At 34.9% G+C, this 16,800-nt stretch overlaps 1 protein-coding gene across 1 annotated transcript; it reads right to left on the bottom strand.

Annotated features, from left to right (window-relative positions):
• Positions 1-12,081: 12,081 nt before the first annotated feature.
• Positions 12,082-16,236, bottom strand: LOC127860218 (toll-like receptor 4). The gene has a single exon (XM_052398136.1). It carries the CDS (start codon positions 15,917-15,919, stop codon positions 13,277-13,279), a length of 2,643 nt encoding a protein of 880 aa, XP_052254096.1. The 5' UTR covers positions 15,920-16,236; the 3' UTR covers positions 12,082-13,276.
• Positions 16,237-16,800: the final 564 nt, after the last annotated feature.

Below are 16,800 nucleotides of genomic sequence, written 5' to 3'. Positions count from 1 at the left end.
GGTAGATCCCGGATCATACACCGGGGCTCCGCCGGCATCATAGTGAGACTGGGCCTTTACCCTGATAAAGAACGGTGTACAGATTGTGTACGTTGTCTCGCGTAGAACATTTCGCGCTCGATTTGCGCGCTCGATTTGCGCAGTGAAATACCATATCCGGTAACTTCGTATATTTCCGATAATGATCATGAATATTTGTTGTTGTTTTTCTCTTTTTCTTTTTTCTTGAATGTCTCGTTAACGCAATATAAAATAACACTATTTTAAAATATGTTTATAAATACCAAATATAATGTCTTCAAAAAATGTATCAGACAAAAATTCTTCTTACTGTCTCCGTAGACACTCGTATCTTTTCGGCCTAGAGTGAGGAACTTATTCTCGCACGAATATGCAAACAATAAAAACTATGTCGTTGCCAATGCTTAGACATTTTTGCTTCAATAATATTTATTTTTTTACAATATTTATGACACGGTCATGTTATATAGTGGTTTTCTGTATTTACATGGCGGATTATTGAGATCTGCGGAGAACTACTTTTATTGCGAATGAATTAAGGGGTAAATCGGAGATTTGGGAATTAGGTTTTTGGCAGCCAGCCAATTCGGATAGGCTCAGAAATTTGTATAATTACTATGGCCTTGGGGCTACGCCCCAGGCCAACAACAACATTTTTTGAAATTATATTAATCATTCCCAATGCGCTTACCACGTGTCGCCAAAAATATACAAGCCCCGCTAGCTTAAACCTTTTTATTTCAGCTCGATTGCAAATACAGCCTAAGGCTTATTTGAAACGCTATCGCGTCCGTTTCCTGGGCCTAGACCCAGTACTTGGTGTCTCTAGGGGAGATCTTAAGAAAGCCAACACAGTAAGGATCGAACCCGTGACCTCCAGGTCGCGGGGCGGAAACCATATCTACTACGCCACGGTGACTTGTTTATTCTCAGTTGATAATCAGATCGTGGTTCTCTGTTTATCATTATCCGTTCGCAGTTTGTCCATTTCGGTAAGGAACACTGACAACCGTTCGCAGTTTGTCCATTTCGTTAAGGAACACGGACAAAATTATTAAGTTCCAATATCAATTGTGTTCTACACCGTCTGGTTCACGTCCTTTGATCACTTGCATGGAGTGGTTGTGCTGATTCAGCTTCAACTATGGTGCTTTAACTTCTAAAGTTAATCAAGCCTTCATCAAAAAAGTATATTTGCGATTGATGGTCAGCATCCATTATGATTTGATTGTAAAAGATGAAAATTTAGCGCCTTTTGACTTATGTTCTAGTATGTTCATATCTCCTGGATTATTGTAAGAGACGTTGAACGTAAATTGATGTTGGCAATGTTGATGCACAAATGTTGCCATCAAACTAGGTACAGTTTGAATGTTCAGATTAACGTATTAAACATGCTGTGGCAGTTCATATTGGTCTTTCATGATATCACTGTCATGCAGTGTTCAAGCTTTGTCATATGATGTGTTGAATGGGAAACGTGTTATAAAACAACACACTTCAAAATGAAGGAAATTAGTTTTTTATTAACACCTAATATGTCCTTACCGTTTTAGTTTACACGTATCTAAGATTTCTTCTATAAACTATGAAACTTTTTGTAGATGGAAAAGTGATAACCGTAACGAACAAAACATGTACGGCGTGGTTGTTGTAACTTACAGTTCTTCAAGCGCTGACTCTCCCTTCGTTACTCATATTGTGGCTATATCTTTGCATTATTACATTAGCGGATGTTTCAACAGCTGAGATATGTATTAGACGTAATTGAGTCATTGTCATTATAAGACCACGTTAAAAATTGTGGATAAGTGTGAATATTTGTTAAGAACGTGGAGTTAATGTAGTAGAAACATTTACATTATTGCATTGTACATAGTATGCTTTCGGCATGCTCGTTGTTGGATATTGTTTGTGTTGCTTTGAATTGTTGAATACATTTAATTAGAAGCAAAATCTTACATGTGTTTATGTATGACGATACTATTACTACATTCTCGGAAATATAACACTGTATGCGTGGAAGACAATGTGATTAAATGTGATTAAATAAAAAACCACTCGTATTAAGGAACTGGTTTTTGATTATTCAACAATATACATATCTTTTTCACATACTGCTATGCAGCAAGAAATTGCGACCGTAATTCTCTTTCTGCACAGTTTTAGCCTAAAGTACATTTGTGGAGTTGTTCATGGAAGTTTAAAGAACATGTAAATTTAATTAATGTTGTAATTGGATCTTCAACAGGAAAGTAATCGCTTCACTATTTAATGTCAGTGCAACGCGCTATGAATTGTCACAACTATTATCGTCTCAAAATGGGATACATCTTTTTGATGATTTTTAGTATTTTGTGTCAATTGTATTTGACTTGTTTATGTTTGGAGAGTTACCGATGTGGAGCATTGCTTTTGTGTCGATGTGTTGTAAACGATGTGCACGCAATATATGTGAACTGCGAAGCCATGCATATTAATGCAATACCTGATGTTTGTGCTAGCATTATCAATTCGACAATTAAAACTGTGTCTTTAGAAGTCGGTCGTAATAATATCGGTAAATTAAGAACACAGATTTCAAAGAATACACGAGTCTAACGGAAATTGATCTTAAATTCAATCAAATATTGCACATTGAAGATGAAACATTCCTACAACTTGAAAATTTACGTGTGCTAGATCTGTCCTTCAATAATTTTGGTGTATACAAACACGATTGGAATGCAACTGTTTTGCCACCGAGCTTGCATGAATTATATATTAGTAGTGAAACCAAAGGGAATGAGCAAATTTATCCGAACATTTCACATTTACATAATTTAATCAAGCTGGAAATGAGTGGACTTAGAGGGTGTGACGTTCCTGCCTATTTCACTACAATGCAAGTATCACACCTTTCGATGTCTGGATTGAACCCTTATGGAACTTGTCATCTTGAACACGTAACAGACAAAACATTTGCATCTGTGCACTCTGTTAAAACACTAAATATTTCAGGCTGTCGAATACAGACTATATCTGCCAATGCTTTTACTAGAGCTGCAACGATTCGATCCGATTCATCGAAAATCGATTCGAAATGCTTCGATTCGATTACGATACCAAACCTACCAAATTCGATTCGATTCTTTAACATATATACATATATACATAAATACGTAAAGAACGCTGTATTCTGACTATTGATACGGGAAGGTGAAGGTTTTATGTTTACCTGTAATTACGACCCGCGCGATTGGTTGCTTATTACTTTAGTCATCCAATCAATAAACGCGTTACAGTCTACTTTCGGAAAATGCGTCAAAATGGCTGAACAAGTTGTTTCCGACAAATTGAAATTATCAGATGCGCCTAAGTCGCTAAAATCAAAAGTGTGGCAGTATTTTGGGTTGTGTAGCCCTACCGATAAAGCAAAGTGTAAACTGTACTTCACGGATGTGGCGTACGCAAAGTCCGGCTTAACCACTAATCTAATGCAACATGTCAAACAAAAACATAACGTTGATTTAGCAAGACAAAGAGGTCGCACAAGTGCAACTACTGAAGTCGCGAGCCAAGAAAGTAGTTCTATTTCTGTTGGAATTTTGTTAAGTTTATCAGAGAATGTGATTTGTCCTACAGGTAACAGGTGATGCTGTCATGTCACAATGGAAGACATGCTTATTGCGGTTTTGGGTAAAAGTATTATGTGATAGTACTACCATTCAACTGATTCCAGATACGTTCTTATGATTATTTATTTATTTTTTATATTATTGTGTAATTAACACAATCTTCTAGTCAGAAGTTTTTATATTAAAATTCCTAATTTGCTTTTCTTTTTTATGTGTTTTATTGAAATCACATTTGAACAGAAATGTTAATTTTGAGGCATAAGAGTGAATATATGATAAAACTAGGGTTAAAGATGAATCGAATCGAAAAAATCGGTATCGGAGTGTCTGAAATCGAAATCGAATCGAATCGAGCTGTTGGTGAATCGTTGCAGCTCTAGCTTTTACACATCTTACTCAATTAGAAGTGTTGGATTTATCATACAACCGGTACTTAGGCTTTGATTTCATGGAAAACTTTACATACAGTCTTCAGTTCACAAACATTCGTTATCTAAATGTTTCGCACTTGTACAATACAATTAGACTCGGTGTTGAGATGTACATGCAAGACTTTTGCTACCTGTGGAACACAACGCTTTATGAAATAGATCTATCTGGCAACCGAATAGAGTGGTTCGAAACGAACACAATTATTCTTTCACCAACGTCGTTAAATAGGATAATTGCCGACAACGATAAATTTACGTTTGGGTCTTTTCTTCTGCAGATTGGTTGTCTCGTGAATCTCGTTACATTCTCATCAAAATATGTAAATTTCTCGGATAATCCCTTAACATATATACTGCAGATGGCTAGTTATAAAAATGGCGAAGTAAGGAGGAACCCTAAAACTCACTGCCCACACCTGCCGGAGGACAAACTGCGAACATTAACGAACAGAACAGGCTGTTATTATATACCTGATAATTTTACAACTCTTAGCATTCCATCGCAACATTTTACTAGAACACTCACTATTTAATAGTTCATGACTGCAATTATATTTACGATCTCAATATAGCATTTTATTTCCGTCCAGGTGAGAACACAATATATTACTTGGACTTGTCGGGTAATGTGTTTCAAACAGTTACTGGTACACTTTCCGGTTTAGACGTCCTTCAAACACTTAATTTTTCGCGCTGTTTCATAAGTTTTATTCGTCAGAATGCCCTTAACTATACATCTCTTCGTGTTTTGCGATTGAGTAAGAATTATCTCGGAAATCAGCTTTCATACGCTGAGAAGGCTAACATATTTATTGATCTGATTCATTTGGAATTTCTTGATCTTTCTGCTAATGGGTTAACAGTATTAATAACGTCAACATTTTCTCCATTATCTTATTTGACAAAACTCGATATCAGCCAAAACAACATAGAAACTTATGACATCCTCTTTAACAAACCTTTTACATCTTAATTTGTCCGTTAACGCAATAAGCACATTACCTATGGATTTTGTGCAACAGTTAGAAAGTAACGCTGCAAATCTATCCAAATCTTTTACGATAGTCTTGAACGAAAATTCAATCGCCTATACATGCATTCACAAGGCATTTTTAGAATGGATTAACGTACACCGAAATAATTTCATTGGCTTTCCGAACCATCGTTTCAGAACATCAAACGGTAGTTACTTGAATTCAAAGACATTTGTAAATTACATAAACCATATGGACTCTAGGTGTTGGTCATACACACTAGTCATAGTTTTGTCCGTTTTGGGGGTTTCTGTGTTACTTGCCATTATAATTGGTGGCATTGTGTATAGACATCGATGGAAAATACGATATTTCATGTTTTTGTCAAAGAAACACTTCTTTGGCTACCGACGACTGCCCTGATGATACGCTGCTGGAAAACTATAAGTACGACGCATTTATATCCTTCTCAGATGAAGACATCAAATATATCTTGAACGAGATTATTTCACGCTTAGAACCCAATGATGCGTCTCTTTGTATTCATCAACGGGATTTCCTTCCAGGCAACGCAATTTCGGACAACATTATCCATGCCATCCAGAGCAGCAAAAGACCATCGTCCTCCTTTCAGAAGCGTTTTTAAGGAGCAAATGGTGCATGTATGAATTCAACATGGCGAGGATGGAGAGTATATACTCGAGAGAGGATCAGGTGTGCCTTATTATTGTTATGCTTGATAATGTATCACATAACAAGATGCCATTGGAAATGCTTCGATGGATTCAGGAAAACAGTTACATTGAATATACAAACGATGAAGAAGGGAAAATAATGTTCTGGGAACGACTCAAGTGGCTTATTCAATAATTGTGTCTTGTAATAGATATCATGCATGACTTCGCAAAATGTTTAAATTTCGCAATATAAAAAATAAATTAATAAGTAATTACACATGCTATTGAAAAACAAAATTAAACCTTATATGAAATATTGTGTTTTAGGACAGCATTACTTCTTAGTTATAATGACATTTGATAAGAGAAACATACACTTGTGTATATATTTATTTCATGCTCGATAGCCTAGGTGTTTCATATATATGTATTACTTGTTTAATCATTTCTGTAAGTTCTTATGTTTATTTGTGTTTACTTATATGAGAAATATGACAAATTATAAATATTATGGTTGTTTTTTTATCTTCTTTATCTGTTGCTCAAAGTATAAATACCCTCTTTAGGCGGGTGTGGCATTTTCTCTAATTCTTATGTAAATGTATCGGTATCGAACCTAAACGACCATCAGTATACTAGGATGGTCTAAAAGATCCTGGGCTTATCAAACTTTGAAACCCGACTGCGTTAAGGTTGTTTTAAAATGTCACACTACGATCACGGATGCTTCACAAGGCATGAATCAACTAAATGTATGTTTTATTTAAGATGTGACAAATGCTTTATATGATAGTCTTATTATTTTTTTCAACATATATACATGTTATAAATTCTTTTTTAAAGAAAACATTGTAAAGAAAACAAATGCTACAACATACACATGTCTCAATGTCTTGAACGAGTACATGAAATGCATATGTACCTTAATGAAAAGAATGCAATGCTGCATTTGAGGGTACTAATAATATAAAACATTTTCCTGAAAACTGTCCAATATTTTACCGCTTTCCTACTTACACTTGATGGCGTATATATGCTTTGCGCTTTGATCTTTCTGAGTGATTGTTTTATCGTCTTCTTGCATAAAATATGTAATAATGTCTAAGTGCACATACGGTATCACCAGGGATAAAGTTCAGGTTGTCTCATCAGCCCTAATCAGTCTGCACGAACTTTCCATTGTCCATGCTTTAATTTGTTTGTGAAGAGAATAGCTTAAAGCGCTCCAATAGTTAATCAGATTAAACTAACTCCGTCGATTTCAAAAATAGTATTGAATATACATATATGAATATGGCTTTAGGTATCAGGTCCAGTGGAAGATTTAAGCATTTCATTTGGCGTGTTCATCAAAAGTCTAAAATCATGTAAACTTAACGTAAAGTGGAACACAAAGTTAAGTACATATCATTATACCTTCATTTTACCTGCAACTTCGGATCCCTCGGTAAATATTCCGTGTTTACTTCATTATATCATTTTAATTAATTAAATACCAATGAAAAAAACATTAATTTAAAATACTATTTGAATAATCAATTTACAGTAATCGTTTGAGGGGATAACGGTTAATGTTAAATATAAGAACGGACAGCGATTCATATTAAACAGCGAACAATACCTCGATCGTTACTGATTTGAAAACAAGTCGTTGATATGTTGAAAATGCTTACACAAATAGAAACGGACACCAAACGAAATGTTTCATGAATAGACTGATCCCGGAATTCGCTCGAGTTCAGAAAACCCCACTAATCCCTCGGTACGAACAACGCTGGTCCATTATAACAACCAATAATATCTGTTTTTAAATGATAATGGTTAATACGATGTTTGATTTTGAAAGAATTATACATCTTCTTCATTTGTACCAGAAAATTGGTATGTTTTTTTTCTCCAAAAGATTGCATTTCCGGGATACATACACTTGGAGACTTTTCTTTTTGTTTTTCAGATGTGTACGTCTGCTGACCTTTTCTCACCCGTGGTAAGTTTAAACCTATTTATTTTAGCTCGATTGCATCGAAAGCTTACGGCTTATATAAGCGCTCTCGAGTCCGTTTCCTGGGCCTAGAACCAGTTCTTGGTGTCTTCGGAGGAAATCTAAAGAACGCTCCCACAGTGCGGATCGAACCTGTGACATCCCGGTCGCTAGGCGGACACCATATCCATTACACCAAGGCGACCTTTTACCCGTGGTTGAAAGCGATAAAGAAAGGCAATTAAGGTTTCAATGTTCTTTTGAAGAGGCTTTTTGATATCCAGTCAGATGGCTTTAATACTCCCCGCGGTTCTTAATGTTCTAAAATGTTCTAAATTTTGAGGAAAAAAGATTTTGGGCAATTTGACTGGAAGCCCTAGTCATGAAGGAAGAAAATCGAATGTGAAAGATCTGAGTACCTCATTGGAACGTTGCTTGTGAGAAATGGGTAAAAATGTACATGTAATTATGTACATTGAATTCCACACGCCTATTCAGTTATTCAGAGTATTGTCATACGGTAAATTCTACCCCCAGCTCGCACCTCGAAACGAGCAGCAGAAGCTAATGTTTTCCTGTTGTAAAGTAATAGACACGCCACCAACTATGACTTCCACAAATGGCGTAATATGAAGAAAGGTTTTTGTTCAATATCCAATTCTTTGAATTTAAAACCTAACGCCAGGCCTGTTTATGTTGATTTTAGATCTGGGTGTCCATAAGTGCATATGGCTTGTTTTGTCTTTCGTTTTACCATCAGTTAACCGTTAATGATCCAGTTAATAGTTCTACGATATATACCTATTGCGTTAGCTATCTCTAGCAGGAATGAAATATGCGCCCTACCTATCACTTGAATGGTTTTCCTGATGACCTCTCAACTGCCAACCCTACACGTTTTTTAAATTGATTAAACCGGCTGTGTGAATGGTCGAAACTCACACTGTACTGATAATTAATCACTAAGTTACCCAAATGTTTTCACACACGGTTACCTCAAAGTTCTTGTATTACAAAAAACAAGAACGTTTGAATTCAATTAAAAACAAACACTATTTAATTGTTCATTTTTTAATGTGAAGCATAGGAATATAATAAAAACTATTCGAGGCGAACTTAAATGACAAATACATTTCTTCTTGCTAACATGTTTTAGAAAAAGCATCATTGTATACACAATCCTGATCATCGTTATGGATGTCAGGAATGAACCTTAAGTAATGGTGTAAAATGCTTCGAGTTCATTATTTGAGTGCATAAGTAAATACTTACATAACACAATATTTTCTCGATTACTTAGGCTACAAAGTATTCTTATAGCAAGGTGAATTTCTATACAACAATAATTTCTGTCAGTTCCTGAAAAGTCATAAAGCGTTACATGTACGAACACGATATTCATTACAAGGAAGCGTTCTTAAAAAAGAAGACATCCTTTTTATGAGAAAATGATTGCAATCCTTATCGTTTAAGTTCAATCCATGCAGCATTTATAAATTACAATGAGTGGTTGCAACTGATCGTTCATGCCTAGGTTCATGTCATCAAAAATACGTGCATGTTGAATAAATCGGTGTTGGCGCTAAACGAAACAACAAATATAGCTTGTTGATGAAGCAAACATCAGTTTACACTATTTTATATTTTGCTATTGCAGAGTGCAGTATGCTGATGTTACGTGTTTATCAAATTTCATGTTGTATTATGTGATGGTTAGAATTGGAACGGTTAATTACAATATGGTTAGTATATGTTTAATTTAATATAAAGACGTTAAACTTTAGCTGCTGGAGCAGTATTGCATTCTCATTATATACAATTAGTTGGCCCTTTATTTAAGGCAAGTGACCAATTGCAAAAACAGTACAAAACAGCACAATGCAAAACAACATAAACACATATAATAATAAAGCTGGGGTCACCGCCTTGGAACGGTCACTGCAAAGCATTGGGGCTTTTAACCGGTTTTAGAGCGCTCAACCTCAAACTTGGCCCAGCCATATTCATAATACATATAAGTGTAAATAAAATTGAACCTCATAGCATTGCAACTCAAAATAAACAATAATAAAAGGGAATTAAAACGTATTCAATTTCATTACCATTTTATTACTCAATGGTAGGAAAGAGACCAGAGCAACAGAGTTACAACTTTTTGAGGAACGATGAAATGAAACTACGAACAAGTATTTAAGTCCTTCAATTTTCATAAGTGTTGAAGATAAGCTCTTACGCTCAATAAAAACTGTGCAATTGTAAGAGTTCTTAAAGACATTTGGAGCAATGCTTGTTAATATGCTAAGGTACATGCATGAGCTTCAACACATACCAGGTATAGATTTCCGTGTTTGAACATTAACAACCTCTTTGTAATATCCCGAATTAACGTTTATGGGATAGCGGAATGTAAATACTCATCATGTATTCTGCTTCAATAAACGGCATACAGTTTTATCATCAACAATTAAAATTAACAATATTTCCAATTGAACCTTGATATAGTAAGCGCGCATTATTGAAAATGTAATCAAAACTTCAGGGTCTTAAATTTAACGCATAGTAATGAACTATTTACTCTTAAAGGGATCTTTTCACGGTTTGGTAAATTGACAAAATTGAAAAAAGTTGTTTCAGATTCGCAAATTTTCGTTTTAGTTATGATATTTGTGAGAAAACAGTATTACTGAACATTTACCAAAGTCCAATATAGCCATTATGTATCTTTTGACGATTTGAAAACCTAAAAATTATAAAGCGTTGCAATGCGAAACGATTGAATAATTCGGAGAGTTCTGCCGTTGTCGTTTAAATTTACGAAACTACGAAGATTGCTTATATAAGGTATAAAATACTTAACCTGTGTATACCCGGCGGAATAGCCGAGAGGGCTAATGCGTTTTTACTTCAGACTAACTCCAGGACTCCGGGGGTCACTGGTTCGAGCCCTGGTACCGGCTACTTTTTTTCCTTTTTTTAAATTTTATTCTTGATTTTTTACTGGAGCTTTTAAGATCCAATGTTAACATTTATCAATATAAAGCATTTAATGACAAACTTCAAAATATGCCAAAATCTGTGAAAAGGCCCCTTTAATTCACACCAATCACAACCCGGACACAAAACATAAAAACACACCGATTAGGAATAGAATTGCATTCAAAGGCTGGAAACAGCAAATGCCGGGAAGATTCCTCTTAAAGATTAATTTAGAAACAAGAAAATAATGGTTGTCACCACTGTCAGATTAGCACAGGTTACTTTTATCGCTTGATTTGATAGTTATATTTTGCCTCTTTTGCTACTATTGCTACTTTAACACGTTTAACAGAAGCTTTAACAGCAGCTTTAAGCGTATGAGACTGTTCAACCCGATGAGTGAGGAGATAGCAATGATTCCGCAGAAAGTAATGTTTGTATGCTCCAAATATCCTTTAAACGGACAAATATGAGGCGTATACATATTTGAATAATTGTTTGTTTACTCATAGGGTTTGCTTAAAATGATGTACCATTCTACCCTGATCTGTTCATATCGGTTTTCATCGATGCATGTTTTTTTTTCCCCAACTTAACCACTTGATTTAGCCTTCATCAGCACTTTGAATATTACCTGATAGTAGTCGAGTTACGAAAACGTTGACAAACGTGTCTTTGCTGAGCTGATGCTATTTTTTAATTAAGTATTCATGTATTTAAATACAGCCGCTGGTAAGGGACCTTGTCGAAAGTTTTCGGGAAATTCATGTAATAATATATCAACCTGTTTTTTTGTAGTAGTTTTGTGCTGGCTTAAATCTGGACGGTGGTGACTAGCATTGTCGAACATGAACGTTTCTTTCGAGACAAATGCTGTCGCAAAGTATGATGTTATACTGGAATGCGCTGCTTTATTTAATTCAGTGATTTACTTCTTGCATGCTACAATTTGTGTGAGAGCGGGAAAACACAACAAAATTGTATATGAGTTTATTGTGCATGATCCAATTGGATCCAAATGTAGACCACTGGCTGCAAGATAGCTTGGAGCAGATTATAACAGCAATTTTATGGACGCGTATACTTGACGGTGTATTTGTCTCCACAATACAATCATGATATTATCGTTCTTAGATAATTATGCACTCAGATGATTTCATAGGATATTTGTAGATACCGTCGATATCCCTTTTAGCCAATACACTGTTTCAATTAATCGTTAATTATTTAATATACTGTATTGTATATACATATGTACGTATGAAGGGACATTTTGTAAACAAGTTCGTCCATGTGTACAAAGGATTTGACCCAGATTTATACCAACATCATTTAAGACATTTGCAGTATGAAAAAAAAGAGTATCACATATTAAGTTTTAATGACCAAGTATCATCCAGAATTTCTATACATTTAAATAAAACACAAAATATGACCCGTATTTACTGTTCATGTTTGGTTTCATTCAAGTAAGTATTATGCAAGTTGTCTAAAAGTTTATAAATCCGTGTAACTGTTAAGACACGGAGTCTTACTAATAATATTTAACACAATGCAACGCAACATAAACAATACCCAAGTGGGAAATTGTGCAACTTGTTCAGGGTCGACTGACTGACGGACGGAGCGCGAGCGGGACAATGTGTATCCCCCACCTCTGGTGAACACGGCAGTGAACCTAAAAACGTTTTAGCAAACGGCTAGCAAACGCTCAAACGGTTACTAAACGATATCATGAAAATGCAATTTCAATGCAATTAATGGCATGCGCAGTGCCTATGAAATAAATGTGTTGGTAAGAAAGTTGCTGAATATTGGACAGTTAACAGGAAAATGTGTTGAAATATTTGTACCCTCTGTAACAGCTCTGCAGGTTTTTTAATGTATGTACGTATGCATGATATGTTATGCGTTAAAGATAATGAAGCATCTGGTATGTTTTATAGCAGATTCATTCTTTACAGTTGTTGTTTTAAAATATAACTTAAGATTTAAAACACATGCTAAACAAATGTTTTATACCATCATATATGCATCAGAAACATATCAGTCTTCACAAATTAAAAAAAAATGCAGTTATTCTATGCGTGCATTTTGTAGCGTAAATTGACATCACATTATAATGTACATGTAATGGTGTTTAAAAGTTTGAATAAATTTCCAAGTTTTTTAAACATTCAAGAATAATGATAGATTCTCATTAACATTACATACTGTTACAGGTAAGAAGGATACAGAGAAAATACCTAAAGGCATAAAGAGTTTATTTCTTTGATGAACATCATGTAAATCATGATTAAATAATAAATACAACAATAACATATAGTATTTATGAGAGTTCCCTTTCGGATAAACAAAAAAAAAAGAAATAACATAATTAAATAAAAATTTGCCGTCGTACATGAAATACATATTTGTATCTTTTTAAGACATTAATATTGACGTTAAACGAAATACTGTCCTAAAGCAAGCTATTTAATACAAAAATTAAATTTCGTGTTACAGTAGTTTGCCTCATTATTCTAATTTCTTAAACGAAATGGTTATTGTTAAACATTTCACTAAACCATAAATAACAATTTACTATTACAAGACACAATTATTGAATCAGCAACTTGAGTCGCTCCCAGAACATTCTTTGTCCTTCTTCATCGTTTGTATATTCAATATAGCTTTTTTCCTGAATCCATCGAAGCATTTCCAATTGCATCTTGTTATGTGACACATTTTCAAGCATAACAAACACTAGAAACACCTGATCCTCTCTCGAGTATAAACTCTCCATCCTCGCCATGTTGAATTCATACATGCACCACGTGCTCCTTAAAAACGCTTCTGACAAGATGACGATGGTCTTTCTGCTGCTTTGGATGGCGCGTATAATGTTGCCCGAAATCGAGTTGCCTGGAAGGAAATCCCGATGATGAATGCAAAGAGACACGCCATCGGTCTCTAAGCGTGGAATAAATTCATTCACAATAAATTTGATATCATCATCAGAGAAAGATATAAATGCGTCGTACTTATAGTTTTCCAGCAGCGTATCATCGGGCAGGCGTCGGTAGCCAAAGAACTGTTTCTTCGACAAAAACATGAAATATCGAATTTTCCATCGATGTCTATACACGATGCCACCAATTATAATTGCAAGTAAAACAGAAACCCCCAACACAGACAAAACTATGACAAGTGTGTATGACCGACACCTAGAATCCATATTACTAATGTCATTTACAAATGTCTTTGAATTCAAGTAACTACCATTTGATGTTCTGAAACGGTAGTTCGGAAAACCAATCATATTATTATGGTGTTCGTTAATCCAATCTAAAAATTCTTTGTTGTTGCATGTATAGGCGATTGAATTTTCGTTCATGTCTATGGTAAAAGATTCAGACAGATTTGCAGCGGTACTTTCTAACTGATGCACAACAGCCATAGGTAATGTGCTTATTGAGTTAACAGCCAAATTAAGATGTAAAACGTGTGTTAACGAGGTGATCATAATGTCAAACGTTTCTATGTTGTTTTGGCTGATATCGAGTTTTAACAAACTAGCTAAGGGCGAAAATGTTGACGTTATTAATGCAGTCAGCCCATTAGCAGAAAGGTCAAGAAATTCCAAACGAATCAAATAATTAAATATGTTTGCTTTCTTGACGGATGAAAGTTGATTTCCAAGATCATTTTTACCCAATCGCAAAACACGGAGGGAGGAATAATTGAGGGAATGCTCACTAATAAAACTTATGTAGCAGCGCGAAAGATTAAATGTGTAAAGTTCCTTCAGACCCGAAAATGTACCAGTAATTGTTTTGAAAACATTTCCCGAAAAGTCTAAGTAATGCATTGTGTTTTCAGCTGGACGGATTTCAAATGCTATATTCAGATCGTAAATATAATTGCAGTCATGAAATATTAAATTATTGAGTGTTTTAGGAAACTGTATTGATGATATGCTTAAAGCTGTAAAATTATCGGGAATATAATAACAGCCTGTTCTATTCGCTAATTTTCGCAGGATTTCCTCTGTCAAGTATGGGCAGTGAGTGTTTGGAATCGTCCTAACTTGTTGTCTTCTGTAACTACCCATTTGTGGTATAAATGCGAAGGGGTTATATGCGAAATTCAAATATTTTCCGGAGAATGTAACGAGATTAACGAGGCATCCGACCTGCAGGAGATATGGGTCAAACGTAAATTTATTGTAGTCAATATATATATTATTCAACGACGTTGGTGTAAGAATAGCTGCATTCGTTTCGAACTCCTCTATTCTGTTACCGGATAGATCTATTTCATAAAGCGTTGTGTTCCACAGGTAGCACAAGTCTTGCATGTACACCTGAACACCGAGTCCAAAGGTGTTGTACAAGTGCGAAACATTTAGATAACGAATGTTTGTGAACTGAAGACTGTAAGTCAAGTTCTCCATAGAATCAAAGCCTAAGTACCGGTTGTATGATAAATCCAACACTTCTAATTGAGTAAGATGTGTAAAAGCATTCGCAGAAATAGTCTGTATTCGGCAGCCTGAAATATTGAGAGTGTTAACAGAGTGTATTGATGTAAATGTGGTGTCTGTTACATTTTCAAGATTGCACGTTCCATACGGGTTTAAACCAGACATCGAAAGGTATGATATTTGCATTGTATTGAAAAAGGCAGGTAAATCGCAACCTCGCAGTCCACTCAATTCCAACTTGCTTAACTTCTGTAAATGTGAAATGTTCGGATACGTCTGATCATTTTCTGCGTTTTCACTTCTGAGATATAATTCATGCAAGCTTGGTGGCAAAATAGTGGCATTCCAATCGTGTCTGTATACTCCAAATTTATTGACAGACAGATCTAACACACGTAAGTTGTCAAGTTTTCGAAATGTCTCTTCTTCAATATACGATATTTGATTGAATTTTAGATCAAGTTCCGTAAGACCTTCGCATCCTTCGAAATCTGTATTCATTAATTTCCCGATATTATTACGACCAACCTTTAACGACACAGTTTTAAATGTCGAATTGTTTAGGCTGGAGCAAACATCTGAAATTGCCTCAATATGCTTTGCTTCGCAGTCCATATATACTTTGTGCACATCCCTTTCAACACATCGACACAAAAGAGATGGTCCGCATTTATAACTTTCCAAACAGAAACAATTCATGTACATTAGAGAGAGAAGGCTTAAAATGGTAACAAGACTGTTGTCCATTTTGAGGCGATACAAGTTGTGAAATTTCATAGCGCATTTCGCTGACACTAAATAGTGAAGGGATTATTTTCCTGATGAAGATACACTGTTACAATATAACTTAGTCTATCAGTTTTGTTTTACTTAAATTCCGTAAACACCTCCAAAATCTTCATTGAAGAAAAAAATATACACATTACGGTCGAAATGTGTTGTTGCGTAGACACATATGTAAAATATTTAAACCAGTTCCTAAAACCAAATTTTATTTGGTTTTTATATATATTAAAGCCACACACTTTGCTCTGATCCTGAAATGAAATACATGTTAATCAATACATATAGATGCAGTTTGAAAGTGTGCAAAATTGTCATTAAATCTATAGCGTAGTTAGCAAGAAATTTATTATTTTTCAAACGGTTAAAACCGAAAGTAGGATTTCTATATGTATACATCCATTTCGACAAACGCGATTATTTGTTAGTTTTAAATCGCAAAAAAGACGGATTTCTAGATTGTTACCACCATATATATTCTAATTGGCATAGATACAATTAAATATACAGCCTAGTTAGCAAAGAATTAATTATTTTTCAAACGGTACCGCTTTTAAAACCGAAAGTAGGCTTTCTAAACGTATACGTCCTTTTCGACAAACGCGATTATTTTTAAGTTTTAAATCGCAAAAAGGTTAAGCCACAAAACTTATTGGCATAGTAATTGTAGGTTAAAATAAGAAACATGTTTCATCTATGCTTATTAGAGTATATCTGGTGGTTACAAGGTTGAAATTAAAGTGAAAAGTGTCGTCCCTGATTAGACTGAACAGTCTTATCTGAGACGACACTATACGCTCATGCATAAACCCCCTTTTGTTACAGAGCACGGCCCATTTTGATATGATAGAGTCTCAAGTTTAATGTAATTAAAG

This window comes from Dreissena polymorpha, chromosome 15 (genome assembly GCF_020536995.1).
Source record: "Dreissena polymorpha isolate Duluth1 chromosome 15, UMN_Dpol_1.0, whole genome shotgun sequence".
NCBI classification, from domain to species: Eukaryota; Metazoa; Mollusca; class Bivalvia; order Myida; family Dreissenidae; genus Dreissena; species Dreissena polymorpha.
This window is presented reverse-complemented; position numbering and strand designations above follow the sequence as displayed.

Excerpts from the sequence above, each read along its gene's own strand:
- LOC127860218 (XM_052398136.1), bottom strand. The coding sequence starts at position 15,919 with ATGAAATTTCACAACTTGTATCGCCTCAAAATGGACAACAGTCTTGTT.